The 15,733-nt window shown below is 62.8% G+C and overlaps 1 protein-coding gene across 1 annotated transcript; it reads right to left on the minus strand.

The window, feature by feature from the left end:
- Positions 1-3,975: 3,975 nt before the first annotated feature.
- ADPRHL1 (ADP-ribosylhydrolase like 1) lies at positions 3,976-15,697 on the minus strand. The gene is made up of 7 exons (XM_068984713.1): positions 15,484-15,697; positions 11,385-11,549; positions 7,287-7,412; positions 6,603-6,743; positions 5,870-5,997; positions 4,559-4,691; positions 3,976-4,133 (listed from the first exon to the last, which is right to left on the minus strand). The coding sequence occupies exons 1-7, from the start codon at positions 15,695-15,697 to the stop codon at positions 3,976-3,978; spliced, it is 1,065 nt and encodes a 354-aa protein (XP_068840814.1).
- Between the last annotated feature and the right edge of the window lie 36 nt (positions 15,698-15,733).

Below are 15,733 nucleotides of genomic sequence, written 5' to 3' on the forward strand. Positions count from 1 at the left end.
GCTGTCGCCTCGGCCCCCAGGACCCAGAGCGGCTGGTCTCAGGCGCAAGACTTGAGTTTCCGGCAGGTTCCAGGAGCGGACGCGGCTGCCGGCCCAGGACCCACCGTGAGAACCTCGTGGAGCAGGGCCGCTCCAGCCTCAGACCCCGACGTGGGGGCCGAGGCTCCTCAACAGGCCAGCCCTGAAGGCACCGAGCCCCGAGAGGGCGCAGGGACCGCGGCTGAAAGCAGAGCCAGCGGGGCGGAGCGGGGCGGCCCCGGCGTCCAAGCACTGAGCCCGCCGGCGGGGCCGCGCCACCCCCGCGGCCCGCCCCCGGCCCCCAGCTCCCAGCCCCGGGCCTCAGCAGCCTGCCCATCACAGGCGCCCGCCCAGCGCTGCCCGGAGGACGGCCCCGGGGTGGGCGTGAGCAAGCCCGTCCCGGGAGGAGAGCGGAGCGCGTTTCTCCCGGGGCCAGTGGGAGCAGAAGGGCCGCAGCAGGCGTTCCTAGTGCGGTCCTGTCAGAGGTCGCCCGAACCCCAGGGTCACCCGTCACCGCCGGCGCCACCGCGGCCCCCCTGGCCAACGCCGGGCCCCCGCGGCCGTCACAGGTGGGCGCGACGCCGGGGTCCTGCACCCGCTCCTCGGGCGTCCAGCGCCCGCAGGGCCACGCCCCCCGCCAGGGCCCCTGTTCTGCCTCCCGAGGGCCCGGCCCGGCCTGGCCTGGGCCCGCTCTGCCGCACGTGGGCAGCGACTGGACGGCCCCGCCCCCGCGCCCCCGCTGAGATAAGGGTCTCCTGGGCACAGGCTGCCTCGGGCCCTGAGGGTCGGATACTATTTCAGAACCTGAGATTTAAATAGCAAAGTGCTGTGGGGACGGCACCCCTCATGCCTAGCGACAGCTGCTGCTGCGTGCGTCTGTGTGTGCGGCTCTGAGTGCCTGTGTGTCTCTGTGGGTGTCTGTATCTCTAGGCATGTCTCTGTGTGTGTCTCTGCGTATGTCTGTGTGGATGTCTGTGTGTGTGTGTCTTTGTCCGTGTCTCTGTGTGTCTGTGTGTCTCCACTGGTGCCTGTGTCTCTATCCGTGTCTGTATCTCTGTGCGTGTCTGTGCATGTCTCTGTGCATGCCTGTGTCTCTATGCATGTCTGTGTGTGTCTGTGTGTCTACGTGTGTGTGTCTGTGCGTGTCTCTGCCCGTGTCTCCGTGTGTCTGCATGTCGTGAGAGGGAGAGAAGACTCTGCAGTAAATGGGGCCCAGTGCGAGCACAGTAACAGTGGGTGAAGCTGGGCGAAGGGAACGTGAATTCCTTGAGCCGTTTGCGATTTTGTGCTTGAGGGAGGCAGAAAAGCCCCTGGCTTCGAGAATGGCCTGCAGGGCCCTGAAAACTGACCGCCCCTGCGCCAAGGGGACGTGTGAGCCCAGGCGGGCTGGGTGAGGCTCCGGGTCGAGGGTGACCTGCCGTTGCCTGTGCCCGCGGGGCTGGCCTGTGGTCAGACTCCGGCCGGCCCGTGTCTCCCCGCTCACGCCTGGGGGCCCAGCGTCTCCCCGCTCGCGTCTGGGGCCCAGTGTCTCCCCGCTCGCGTTTGGGGGCCCAGCGTTTCCTCTCTCGTGTCTGGGGGCCCAGCATTTCCTCCCTCGTGTCTGGGAGTGGGCAGGGGAGAGGAGAAGCCCAAGGAACTGGCGTGGGCTTGGCCTGGCCGTCACCTGTCTGCAGCTTGGCCCCAGAACCTAAGCCCCGTCCAGGGAAGCTGAGGCTGAGCGGATGGCAGGTTCCTGGAGCCCCCGAAAGGCTCGAGGCAGGCATCCTTCCACCACACCGGGCGCTCATATCATATCTACTCCTTCACCGGGAGCAGGTTGAGACAGGGGGCGTCTTAACCCAGGCGGTCAGCGCTGCCAGTGTCGCCCCAGGAACCCCTCGCACCTTCAGGGTGAGTCCTGGGGATGGGGTTTTCAAGCCCCGCATTTTGGTGGAGCACAGAGTTGGACGCTTCCTGCTCCATCTGGTCCGGGTGCTGGGTTCATAACTGACGGGGGGGTCAGGGAGGCAGAGGGGCTAGGGGTGGGGTCGGCTTGTTGGAAGGCCCCTCCCTGAAGCTGTGGCTCAGGGTGTGAACCTGTGGCCCTCACGCCTGCGTCCTGACCGGCCGTGGGGCCGTGATGCAGGCGTGCAGCACAGACGCAGGAGGGAAACGGCCACCAAATTCAGGGCAATGGAATTTCAGGCAAGAGCTAAGGAGATGGAGAGGGACGCATGTGTGATGGTCTAGGAAAATGGCCAGAAAAGTGTCAAGTGAAAAACACCCAAAACAAGTCATAGGGAATGTGTGGTTCCTGTTTGTGCAGAGAAGTCGTGTGTGTGTGTACCACAGAAATGCGTGTGTGTGGAGCCCCGCTTACCCTCACTGTGTGTGCAGAGGGCATGACCTCGCCCTGGTGACACCAGTCGGGTGACACCCCAGTTTATGGACTGGGTTTCTGAAGCTGAATGCACGTATCCCTTTCCTAATAAAAATGAAGTCAGCAATTATTACATTTTAGAACATCTGAGTACATATGGGATTCTCTTTCCTTTTATGATTTTTTTCTTTTCAAGATTTGCGTTTCCCTGGAATAGGAAAAGGAAGTAGGGGGAACGAATTTCACTCTAACTTTATGAGCCTGAGAATCTCTGTGTGTTTTAGTTCATAATCAGTCTGTGAGTAGACTCGCTGCCTGACTCCCAAGGAGGTGATCAGTCCTCCTGCGTCGTCAGGAGGGTGGAGGCCCCACGGCTCCAGCCCAGGGGCTCCCCATCCCTGGGCACAGTGGCGCAGGCATGCAGCTCTGACGGGAGGGCCAGGCACACGGCATGGAGGCTGCGTGGAAGCCCAACACGTCCTGCGCGCCTGGGCCAGGGTTGACTCACCTTAGCTGGCTTCCGTTCCTGGAACACCATTCTGTTAATCTCTGCACCCCCGGCCCTGCCTGCACCCGCACGGTGGGGCACCTGCCCTCCCCCGACTCTGACTGCTGAGTGTCCTGAGCATCGAGGTTAGTTCGGTGGCTCAGAGCCGCGGCGTGGAGCCCCCGTGTCACGATGCACGCGAGGCCAAGGGCTTGTTAGCATAGCCAGGGGCCCCGCGGGCCAGTGGAGCACCACCCATGGCCTCGGCGCCCCGGTCGCTGCGGCCTGGGGCTTGGGGTGAGTGCTGCGCGTGTCTGGAGGGGACGCGCCTGACCTCTCCGCAGTAAGCCTTCACCCCGTGGGGACTGGCACCGCACGATGGGCCCGCCGAGCTGGCGGCGCGCGCATTACGTGTCAGCCACCAGCCGCTGTTCCGCTCACGCCAGCCGTTGCTTCACCAAGGCTGTGGCCAGAGCTGTTTATAACAAGAGGGAGTGTCCTCGGGGAGAAGCCCGACCACAGGGAGCAGGCCCGGCTCTGTCCTCATCGGTGAGCCTGGGGAAGGGCGGCCCGTTTCCAGGCCTCCTCGGTTAGTCGCTCCCAGAGCGGTTGGTGTTAAGCGCTGGTGTGATTAAACACGTGGGCTGGCGGTTAGACGAGCGTGTGGGGTGCCCTGAAGGCTCGGGCTGGGGGCCGCTCTTCCTCCTGGTCTGGACACACCGTGGGAGGGTGCAGACGGGGCTGGGGACCCAGCAGTGTGTGGGGTGGACAGGCCCCACTAAGAGCTAGAAGGCGGCGTGCGGGACGCCCTGCAGCCCCAGGGCGTCCCAGCTGAGCCGTGGCGGTTAGTGCTGTCCAGTCAGTGAGCAGAGAGCGAGCGTTAGTTTTGCAACAGAATAAAATACACCGACTGTCCAAGAGGCCCTTCGTGACCTTGTATTTGGAGGTCTGAGGTGTCGAATGCAGAGTGACATCAGTAAGGCACGAGGCCAGGGCGGGGAGAACACGCTCATCGGACAAACGATGCATTTTACGCAGCAGTTAGGCCCCGGGGACCCGGAGGGCGGGCTAAGGCGACACGGGGGCTGCGTGTGGCCTTGGCGGGGAGGCTTTACTTCTCCTGTGAGGACAGGCGGTGCAGCGCCTCGCCCAGGCGCCTCAGCTCCTCCTGGTGCTCCAGCGCGCGGTACAGGCCCACGGGGACAGCGTCCAGCCCGTGCAGCAGCCCGAACAGGCAGCCGGCGATGGCCCCGGTGGCCCCGCTCTCACCTGGAAGAGACGGGACCCTCAGAACTGCCCTGTGGTCCCCGCCCCCGGCCCCGCATCCCCTCGCCAGGGGGCTGAGCCGTCTCAGCCACTGCCCTGACCTCGGCCGTAGCCCAGTGAGGGGGCGGGGTGTCCCCTCCCGCTCCTGGGATGGCTACACCCCCGGTGTGCAGAGGTCTTCCCAGCCCGGGGCCCAGCACTCAGGGGACAGCCTCAAAGGGGTGATGCCCCCACAGCGCCCCTCACCCGCTGACCTCGCCTCCCAGCCTCCTCCTCCCTACCTGCCTGAGGCCCCAGGTTCCTGCCCCCTTCTCCCCTCCGCCTGCCCCGGGAGGTGCCGCTGGGCACCCCTGGGCGCTCGGAGAGGCCCCCTGGTGCTGGGGAGGCAGGTGCTCCTCCCAGCAGGAGGCCCGTGGGCGGCCCCTCACCTCCGTGGAACATGGCACGGCGGCACAGCTCCGTCCAGCTGCCCTTGGCTCCCAGGAGGGCGTCGTAGGCAATCATGGGGGCATCATGGCCCCGCCGGCCCCCGCGGCCCTCAGAGCTCCATTTCCTGTAGGTCTTGGGAGGGCACCATGGGTCAGGGGCCTGGCCTGGGCCACGCCGAGGGCCTCGGGGCACAGCTCCTGGCCCATCCCTGCACTGATGTGAGGCCCCTGTACCCAGGCACTGCCCCCGGCTGCGGTGGACAGTGGGCAGGAAAGGCCTGCTTCCCAGCGCTCTCACGCCCCGGCCTTCCCGCAGACAAAGGCAGCAAATTCTGTGATGCAGACGGCCGGCAAGGGGCCTGGAATGCTGTGGCCGGGCATCACTGTGGCCTGCATGGGGCACGGGGACAAGTGAGGCCGGGCGGGTGCTGGGTGTTTTCTGGGCTGCAGACCAGTCGGTGGACACAGTGGGAGCAACGGTGGCTCAAGCAGCTGGGGGCTCAGGGCAGGTCCCTCTGTCTGGGAGAGAAGCCTGACAAGTGGCAGGGGCCAGACACAGCCAGGGAGATGGACACGGGCAGGTCACACTGCTGCACCTTGGCAACAAAGCCAGGTGGGTTTGAGGCAGCAACGTCTCCAGAACAGTGTGACAGAGTCTTCCTGCATCAGGGGACCCGTGCGAGAGAAACGAGAGGGCAGCAGGAAGCACTTGGAAAGGGAAGGGCAGATGCTGCTTCCATACCTCCTGACACCTGGAATACAGGGGCGCTGGCTGGAGCAGGAACAGCCAGTCTGGGCTCCGAGGCAAGTTCTCAGAACAGCAGAGGAGCCAAACCGGGGAGACCCTCAGTTCCTCCCTGCAGGAGACTCTGACCAGCTCTGAACATCCTTTATGCAAGGATAATAAATGTCTGTCTTGGTTAAACTATAGCTACACAGGCTTTCTCTTGTGCTGCCAATCACGATCCCAGCGATTTCAGCCACTGCAGGGGTTTTCTCAGCATGGGGAATGCCACTGGTCTGCACCAATTTGTTCATCCTAGACAACCCTATATCCCTGGTCTTCAGGAGAGATGAAGTGAGATGGACTATTTTTGCGCAAATTGTGCTTATAATCAAGAAGATGAAAAGATAAACGCAGTAGCCATTTCAAACGGGCTTCCTGCATGGTCTCCCACAGCCCCCCAAATGCTCCCTCAGCTCACCTCCCTGGTTCCCCACAGGTGGGGGCGGTAGGCAGGGCTGGGCCTGGGACCCCGCGCAGTGGCCCCCACTTCTCTCACCCCATGCATCTCGGGCCCAAGAGCCTACTTTTTCCCTCTCCTCCGCGTCGTAGCGGTCGGGAAAGCTGGCCTCGTTCTCGGTGTCCTCGATGATTTTTCTCTCCTCCAGGTAAAACTGCCACTTAGCTTCAAAGTAAAACCAGTGCTCCTGGTATTCTAAACACAAAGAGCAGGGAAGCAGGCTGTGCTGGCCGCCCAGCCAGGTGCTGTGGGCTGCGATGGGGAGGGCCAGAAGCAGAGCCCGTGCCCCCACCCAGATGGGGTTGGAGGAGGGCCTGGGGCTTCAGCGATGGCTCCCAAAATTAAAAGATGCTCGCACTGCAGCTGCTTTGAGACACTAGCAGGGAAGATGGAGAGGGGAAAGGATGCTTGAAGGCGTGCTGAACTAAGGCAGCCATGGCAAGGCCTAAGTGGCTTCTCACGGAAATTCTGAGCCTGAGTGTTTCTGTTAACTCAGTGCTGTGCCTGCAAAGTCAGGAGACAGGACGTTCACTGCCCCTAATTAGTCGCCTGACATCCAAGCCCCGGAGGCACTGGTGACCCTTCTGGATCGTTTGTGCAGCTGCACCGGCTCATGGATGATGCCAGGGGTGGGGGGACCCCACGCCTCAAGAGCCCAGAGGGTGTCCCCACACCGGGCCTCCCGCCCTGCGGCCAGGTGGCACTGCAGACCACAGACCTGGGGTCCGCCCGCCACACGGAGCCGCCCTCCCCCGGGCCTGGCCTCACCGCTGTGTGTGTGGATGGGGGCGCGGGCTCACCTGCCAGGTGCCGGATGGTCTTCTTACAGTATTCCTCGGCCAGCGGCACCGTCCGCAGCATGTCTCGCCCCCACTGCTCCAGCCGCTTTCCCTGGACGGCGTACGCCGCAAACAGGGCAGTGCACAGGGACCCGAGGAAGCCTGGGACGCGGGACAGAGGCCAGGATGGGCCCCACGCCCTCTGGGGCCAGGCTCGGGACAGAGGCCGGGGGGCCCCCCACCCCAGGATGGATCCCCCACCCACCAGGGCCACACTCAGGACAGAGGCCGGGGTGGGCCCCACGCCCGCCGGGGCCACGCTCGGGGCAGAGGCCGGGGGGCCCCCCACCCCAGGATGGAACCCCCACCTGCCAGGGCCACTCTCGGGGCAGAGGCCAGGATGGACCCTCCACCCCAGGATGGAACCCCCATCCGCCAGGGCCACAGTCAGGACAGAGGCCAGGATGGACCCCACACCCACCGGGGCCACGCTCGGGACAGAGGCCAGGATGGGCCCCCACCCCAGGATGGATCCCCCACCCGCCAGGGCCACGCTCGGGACAGAGGCCAGGATGGGCCCCACGCCCGCCGGGGCCACGCTCGGGACAGAGGGCCAGGATGGAACCCCCACCCGCCACTGGGGCCACGCTCCCGAGCGTGGCTCCCGGCCACCCTGAGCCCCGCCGCCCACCGCCGCGCCGTCACCTGTGGGGTGGTTGTGTGTCATCCTGCCGCACTCCACGCTGACCTCCACCAGCGTCTCCAGCCGCTCCGGCTGCCAGTACCGCATCCCCACGCACATTGCCTTGGTGGCAGCACCAAACCCCGAGCCTGCGTGGGGAACCTGCATTCAGACCTCTGCCTGCAACCCCACCTAACCCGGACACGCATGGCAGTCTGTGCCCACGTTTATCCACGTCGGTGCGTCAGAGACAGGGAAACTGCCCACGTTCCTGACAAAGACGAGAGATGGAAGAAATCGCAGAGGCACCTGTTGGGACAGACGCAGCCACGAAAGGCAGGCTTTCCACTGGGGTGGGAGCCGCTCCCAGTGTGCCCCGACTGGGAACGCAGGAGCCAGACTGTCCATGGTGCACGTCCAGGCAGGCATGCCCCCTGCCTAAAAGCTGCTTCCCTGAGCTACAGCTGACGGACAACTGGCCCCATGTAGTTGACAAATGCGTGTTGTCTTGACATGATACCCCGAGGAAACCGGTGCCCAAAGGAAAACTGCAACACGTCTGTGCTTCTGCCCCCTTTAGAAACGTATACAGACAGAATCACATGGAAAGCAGTCTTTTTTGCCTGGCTCCCTCCACGCAGCGTAGCTGTGCTGGGATTGTCTGCACTGTGTGTCTGTGGCTGGGCTCCGCCGTGTGAGTGGAGGGAACTCAGCCAGTTTGTCCACTCGCAGCTGACGCACGTTTGAGTTGTCTCCAGTCTGAGGCTAATACAGATAAAGGTGCTATGAGCATTGATGACGAAGTCTCGTGTGGAAGGGCGCTTTCTCTTCTCTTGGGTAAACATCTCTGAGAAGAACGTTGAGCTCATACATCGCATGAATGTTCAGCGTTGTGAGAAACTGCGGGACCAGTTTCTGAAGCGGCCACACCACTGCACACCCCAACCCTGAAATCTCCGCCACATCCAGACACCACTGCCCACACGAGCTCGCCTGTGAGGTTGGGGGTGAGCCCGTGAGGCTGGGGGTGAACTCGTGAGGTTGGGGGTGAGCCCGTGAGGTTGGGGGTGAGCCTGTGAGGTTGGGGTGAGCCCGTGAGGTTGGGGGTGAGCCTGTGAGGTTGGGGTGAGCCCGTGAGGTTGGGGGTGAGCCTGTGAGGTTGGGGTGAGCCCGTGAGGTTGGGGGTGAGCCCGTGAGGTTGGGGGTGAGCCTGTGAGGTTGGGGTGAGCCCGTGAGGTTGGGGGTGAGCCCATGAGGTTGGGGGTGAACCTGTGAGGTTAGGGTGAGCCCGTGAGGTTGGGGTGAGCCTGTGAGGTTGGGGTGAGCCCGTGAGGTTGGGGGTGAGCCCATGAGTTTAGGAGTGAACCTGTGAAGTTGGGGGTGAGTACGTGAGGTTGGGGTGAGTGTGTGAGGTTGGGGCTGAGCCCGTGAGGCTGGGGTGAGCCTGTGAGGCTGGGGTGAGCGCGTGGGGCTGGGGTGAGCGCGTGGGGCTGGGGTGAGCGCGTGGGGCTGGGGTGAGCGCGTGGGGCTGGGGTGAGTGCGTGGGGCTGGGGTGAGTGCGTGGGGCTGGGGTGAGCGCGTGGGGCTGGGGTGAGCACATGGGGCTGGGGTGAGCCTGTGAGGCTGGGGTGAGCGCGTGGGGCTGGGGTGAGCCCGTGAGGCTGGGGTGAGCGCATGGGGCTGGGGTGAGTGCATGGGGCTGGTGGTGAACCCGTGAGGCTGGGGTGAGCGCGTGGGGCTGGGGTGAGTGCGTGGGGCTGGTGGTGAACCCGTGAGGCTGGGGTGAGTGCGTGGGGCTGGGGTGAGTGCATGGGGCTGGGGTGAGTGCGTGGGGCTGGGGTGAGCCCGTGAGGCTGGGGTGAGCGCGTGGGGCTGGGGTGAGTGCGTGAGGCTGGTGGTGAACCCGTGAGGCTGGGGTGAGCGCGTGGGGCTGGGGTGAGCCGTGAGGCTGGGCTGTTCGCCGTGGCTTCCAAGTCGCCGGGTGGTGACGGGCGCTGCTTCCCTGGAGTGCTCACGCCTTCCCTGGGGAAGTGCTGGTTTAAGCAGTTTTCCCATTTTTGTAGGGGTTGCTCTTCTATAATCAGGGTTTTTAAATTAGCTACTCATTTACGCTTGCAGTGCGTCTTCGTCGCTGCTGTGAGCTTTCTCTGGCCGCGGTGAGTGGGGGCTGCTCTGGAGCTGTGAGGTGTGGCGGCGGCTTCTGGGCTCTAGAGTTCGGGTTAAGGAGCTGTGCACACGGGCTTAGCAGCTCCGCGCCATGTGGTACCTTCGCAGACCAGGGATCCCACCCACGTCTCCTTCAGTGGCAGGCGGGTTCGTAACCACAGGGCCACCAGGGACGTCCCTCATCACTAGGCTCTGAGAGGGCTTCAGGGCGTCCCTGGGGGCTCGGAGGTAAAGAAGCCACCTGCCGGCGCAGCAGACGCGGATTTGATCCCTGATCCAGGAAGACCCCACGTGGCGCGGAGAAGCCACGCTCTCGCTCCTCCGCAGCTGAGCCTGTGGGCTAGAGCACGGGAGCCGGGACAACAGCCCACGGCCGCGGCTGCTGGGGCCCGAGTGCCCGGGCCTGTGCTCTCAGCGGGAGAGGCCCCCGCGTCCCCGCGAGAGGCAGCGCCCGCTCTCCCGGCTGGAGGAAGCCCCGGGGCTACCGAGGCCCCGCACTGGCAACAGTAAGTGAACAAAGTCACTTTTAAAAGCAGTTCCTTGCGTCCTTGGGGCTCACATCCCTCGCAGACTTGTGCTCGGCAGTGCGTTCTCCCAGCACGTGGCCTGCCTGCCCGGCCTCTTGGTGGCGCCGTCTGAGGGGAGACGGCGCCTGGGGGCTGCTGACTCAGCTCCCCGGAGGGGCCGTGTACAGTTGGCTCCGGGCCTCTGCCGCTGTGGGCAGCCTCCCCGTGAGGACGCTGGGTCTGCGTTCCCGCCGTCATTTCCTTCACAGATGAACTGCTGCCCGCCTGGCCTGTGCAGGTGGTCAGGACGTGCGGGCGTCCCTCCCTGCGGGCCTCTCTCCCCGGCACCCTCGGGCGTGGGCTCCTCCGCTCCGGCCTCAGAGGCTGCTCAGGCCTCTCTGCTCCGGGCGTCGGTCTGGCTGAGTTTTCTCTGCGCCCGGAGGTGCTGCTTCCGACGGAGCCCGCCGCCCTCAGCCTGGCGCTCTGCACGGAAGGCGCCCCTCCTTTGCTGATAGTTCTGAGTGATCTGATGGCTGTCGGTCTTGTTGGAGGTGTTTGTTTGCTTCTTATGCTTGGAATTCATTGAGTTTCTGGGGCGTGTGAGTTCACTTCTGTAAACATCTACTTTGGACAATTCGGGCCGCTGTTTCCCACATGTTTCTGCTCTCCCTCCTCCTTTAAGGACCTGGTGTTCCGATCTGTCCCATGGCTCCCTGATGCCCTTCCCCGTTTTCGGGTCCTTTCTTCTCTGTGTGTCCCACTGTGGACAGTTTTTATCGCTGTGCCTTTCAAACTCACTAATCTTTTTCCTGAAATGTCTAATCTGCTGTGAATCTCAGTCAGTGAGTTTTACTCAGACACTGAAGTGTTTTTCTCCAGAACTGGGGTGCAGGTCTTTTGTACACCCGTATGTCTCTACTTAACTTTTCTAAAGCACAGAACGCACAGGTTTATATCCTTACGTGATAGCTCAATGACTGTCAGAGTTTGTCATTTCTGATTCATTGGTATTTCTCTTTATTATGGACCATACCTCCTGCTTCTTTATTTGCCAGTAGCATCTGACTTGATGGTGTCCTTCAGCATCAGCCCAGAGGTCGGGCCTGCCCTTGCTGTGAGCCCAGTGGTCGGGTCCAGGACCCCAGCAGCAGAGCCCCGGGGCAGAGGCTGCCTGCCAACATCACCCCACACGAGATCGTCTCAGAGACAGACATCTTTGCAGGTGATGTATGCTTTCCTTGATGTTTCGGCTAAGAACACACATTTAAAAGGAAAGCAGTGGGAGATTATCCTTAACGCAAACCAGGGATGGTGACTGAGATGCCTGCATCCCCGGTGGCGCCCAGGCGGGGCTGGATCCCCGGGGGTCCCGTTGGGGGTGGCAGGCCCGGCCGTGTCACAGAGGCCCTCCAGCCCCGCCTACTCAGAGGGAGAGGAGAGCTCCCTGACCTTTCTCGTTGAACGGCGTGTGCCACGCTAGGAGGTAGTTGTCTGGCTTCAGCTGGGAGCAGCCCTCCAGGGTGGCTGGGTCTGCCCGCTGCTCCGGGAGCTTCTCCAGGACGTCCACATAGCGCCTCACCATCTCACGGTAGAGGTCGTCCAGGCACCAGAAGTCTGGGGAGGAAGGGGGGAAAGGATGAGCCCCAGCACGCGGCCCGCCCCCCCACAGGAGGGAGGCCCTGGGACCCACTCCCTGGAGAGACCCGACCGCAGATGCAATGCGCTTTGGATTTCACCTCATTTCAGAGGTGTGCTTCCTCACTGTCACACACGAGAATCTAGGAAGACCTGGGGTCTTCATGCACAGCTGATGGCTCTGTCCACGAGGGGCCCGCTGGCCCGACACCCGCCTGCTCCGCGGCCCTCAGGGTCCCCCGTCCAGGGCGCCCAGAGCCGCCCTCCCAGCCCAGCTGCCCACTCCCCACTCCAGCCAAGCAGCCACACACCCTGCCCCCACCGTCCCCGTCATCCCCACCGTGACCCCGCGGAAAGGTGGTCTGGGGACGTGTCCTTGGAGACCTCAGGGTGCCAGAATGGGGTGCCAGGCACAGAGGGCTTGCTGACCGGCGTCTGGATGGCCTCACGCGCCCCCACTGCAGTCAGGCCCCCGTCTGCCTGCTGTAGGCTCAGCGAGGGGTCGTGAATGGGTTTTGATCACAACTGGGCGTTTCTGCCATTAAGTGAGTCCACAGCGTGGCGGACAGAGGCCACACACCCTCGAAAGCTGGGGCCCAGGGGGCCTGGTCACACGAGAGCGGATGGGATGGAGCAGGCAGAGGGCGCGCCTGCCAGCGAGGCTGGTGGCACCTGGCCCTGTCTGTGCAGGGCTGCGTGCACCCCTCCCGGCGAAGCCCGTCTCTCGGGGCCGTGGGGGTGGAGGAGGACCCTGCCCCTCTCCCGCCCACCCTGGGCGCAGAGCCGGAGGCAGAGCACGGTTGGCACGAAGCCCAGGTCGCCTCCGGCCCCGGCGCGGGCGGGGAAGGCAGACGCCGAGTCCAGGCAGGGTTGGGGGTGTCCACCCCCACCTCTCAGCAGCAGGGCAGAGGCCTGGCACCATCTGGCCGCTGTTTTGACTCTGGGCCATGCCGTGTTGCCTCAGTTCTGAGCTGGGCGGGGGTGTGGTAGGGTCCAGGCGGGCGGGCGTGAGTCCCGTCTGGCCTGTGGACAGTGACGCCAGGTGACACTGGGTAACCCTGGCGACGTCGGGTGACAGCAGGTGGTGCTGGCTGACCCTGGCTGGGGAGGGGCAAGGCCAGGGTGTCTGCCACCTCCTCCACCTTCCCAGTCCAGGGCGAAAAAGCCTGGCCCTTCCAGGTCCCCTAAAATGGGTTGTTTTATTCTGGAATCACATTCTTTTTCAAGAGACAAAAGTTCTTTAAAAGCAAAACGGCAGCAAAATCCCGGGAACTGATCCCGAATTCAGAGCCACAGAGCCTCGCACCCTCTGGCCCGAGCTCTTGGGCGTGCTGACGCGGCCACTGAACTCGCTTCTCTGTCTCCCCCACCCGACAGACCCACCTACGAAGCTCCCTGTGAGGCTCCCAGATGAAGTCATGACATAGAGAAGGCAGAAGACCCATCTGGATGCCTCGGTAATGCCTACGCTTCAAAGGCCGCCACAGGCAGCACGAGGCGGGGAGGATCGTGGGGCCGGGACCGCTCTCCACTCTGCAGGGCCCGCCCGCACTGCGGGGCCTCGGAGGCCCCGCCCTGCTCAGCACCCGCTTCTGTTCAGCACTGCCCATCTCAGAGGCATGGCAGAGCGGGCACGGCCGGGCGTACCCGCCGCTCCGCAGGGCCCGGCCCACGGCCACACGCCTGGGGCGGCGAGCCCTACCTGCCTTTGGAAACCATGTGAAGAGCCGTGGTCTGCCGGGCCCGGAGCAGTGCGGGTCCTGCCCCCTCCCCACCGGGTTGGGTCGGGGCTCCAGAGGCAGGCCGAGGCTGAGCGGCTTCTGTCTGCACTTGCTGGGCGGACTGGGCCGATGACGCCGCTCCTCTGCGTCAGTTCCTCGATCTGTGATCCGCCGTAATAAAGACCTGAAGGGTGGCTCAAGGATGCGGTGGTAACACCCATGGAGAGACAGGCCCACAGGCAGGGTCCACCGGCGCCGTGATGCACGGGGCTCAGTGTGTCCTCTCAGTCGTGTCCGACTCTGCGACCCCGTGGACTGCAGCACGCCAGGCCTCCCTGTCCATCACCAACTCCTGGAGTTTACTCAAACTCATGTCCATTGAGTCGGTGATGCCCTCCAGCCATCTCATCCTCTGTCGTCCCCTTCTCCTCCTGCCCCCAATCCCTCCCAGAATCAGGGTCTTTTCAAATGAGTCAGTTCTTCACATCAGGTGGCTAAAGTATTGGAGCTTCAGCTTCAGCATCAGTCCTTCCAATGAACACCCAGGACTGATCTCCTTCAGAATGGACTGGTTGGATCTCCTTGCAGTCCAAGGGACTCTCAAGAGTCTTCTCCAACACCACAGTTCAAAAGCATCAATTCTTCGGCGCTCAGCTTTCTTCACAGTCCAACTCTCACATCCATACACGACCACTGGAAAAACCATAGCCTTGACTAGACGGACCTTTGTCGGCAAAGTAATGTCTCTGCTTTTTAATATGCTGTCTAGGTTGGTCATAACTTTTCTTCCAAGGAGCAAGTATCTTTTAATTTCATGGCTGCAGTCACCATCCGCAGTGATTTTGGAGCCCCCAAAATAAAGTCTGACACTGTTTCCACTGTTTTCCCATCTATTTCCCATGCCCCTTACACAAGCTACAGTTTGTTATTAAAGAAAAAAGTTGGGCTGTTTGAAAACTAAACTTAGATGTTTAGAGGGTGAAGCACATTCTGTGGGCACGGCCTTGCCCGAGCGCATCAGGGTCACCTGTAGGCCAGAGGGCATGCGTCCAGAGGTGCCCACGCCCATCAGAGCTGGGCCTGCGACCAGTGTGCTCCGGATCCACACGCTTAACCGGGTGGATTCCGCCCTATTCCTGCCAAGGGGATGTGACTTGCTCCAGCCCGGGGGAGCACGTTCTTGACAGGGCCACGCCGGGGAGTCCTGGGGCCACAGTGCAGGCTGGAGAGGTGCCCAGGCAGGCGGGCACCCCTGGAGGGCCCAGGGACGAGGCACGGAGGGGCCTGGGGCCTGGCCAGAGACGGCCCGGAAGCCCCACAATTGCACCCCACCCCCGGGTCTTGGAGTCTGCAGACTCAGAAGGACGGCTTGTCATGTCAACCTGCTGTGACACTATCTTATCTGAGGCTCAGTTCTCCGCCTGCTATTTGGAGCAGACGGCATTCCTGTGCCGTGACATCCGAGCTAAACCCGGCTCCCGCGCGGCTGGCGGGTGAGCACTCGGTGACACACACATTCCAGCCACTCAGAGCCGCCTCAGGTTCTAATTTTGCAGTGACGCGCTCACCCTCTGACAGGTTTTCAACAGCAATGGCAAGGGGGCTGTGCCTCACCCAGACACCCGCTGCTTTTCCGAAATTCAGTAAAAATGTGTTCCTCAAATCAACCTTCTACTTAAGGAAACTCTGTTTCCCCCAAATCCAACAACTTCATGGCATTTCTTAGGGTGACAGAGAACCTGCAGCTCTCCAAGCTAAATCGTGTTTCGGCAGATGGCATTTTAACCACCATTCATCGGGATTTAGAAACAATTCCCCCCAAATATCATCTTAATCAGCCCAACTGCAAACTGGCTTATTATTTTATATATTTTTTGAAATAAATTCAGAAGCAAGCTAACTATTCACAGTGAGAAGTTGAGGTTTCCTCCCAAATGGGCCCAAAGTGAGCCCTCTGATTGCATTTAACTCTGAATACACAGGGTTTGCTGAGTGAACGTTTACAAACGCGATGGAAAGTCTTGGCTTAAGAGCCCAAGTCTGCAGGTGAGCAGAGTAAAGTGACACGGTTGCCCAAGAGGCTGTCTTGGAACGCAGTGGAGGCGCACCCCGTCTGCCGGGGACCCCATGTGCCGAGCGACCTCCGGGCTCTGGGCCCCCCGCCCCGCCCCCGCCCCCGGGCAGAGCCTCACCTGTGACGAGGGCCCCCGCTGTGGCCACGTGCATGATGGTGTTGTCGCTTACCGGCCACATCTCCGGCGAGAGCACGAGGTGGTCCAGCCCACCTCCCTTCCCCATCTCCTCCTGGACCCTGGCGCCCGAGGCGCTGCTCTCCCTGGCAGCGTGCCCAAACCCCAGCGCGTCCCCGACGGCCCCCAGCAGCATCGCAGCCTGGAACTTCTCCATATCTGCCCCCGGCTGCGGGCGCCCGCCGTGCTGCTC

The sequence above is a fragment of the Capricornis sumatraensis genome, chromosome 12 (assembly GCF_032405125.1).
Source record: "Capricornis sumatraensis isolate serow.1 chromosome 12, serow.2, whole genome shotgun sequence".
In the NCBI taxonomy this organism is placed as follows: domain Eukaryota; kingdom Metazoa; phylum Chordata; class Mammalia; order Artiodactyla; family Bovidae; genus Capricornis; species Capricornis sumatraensis.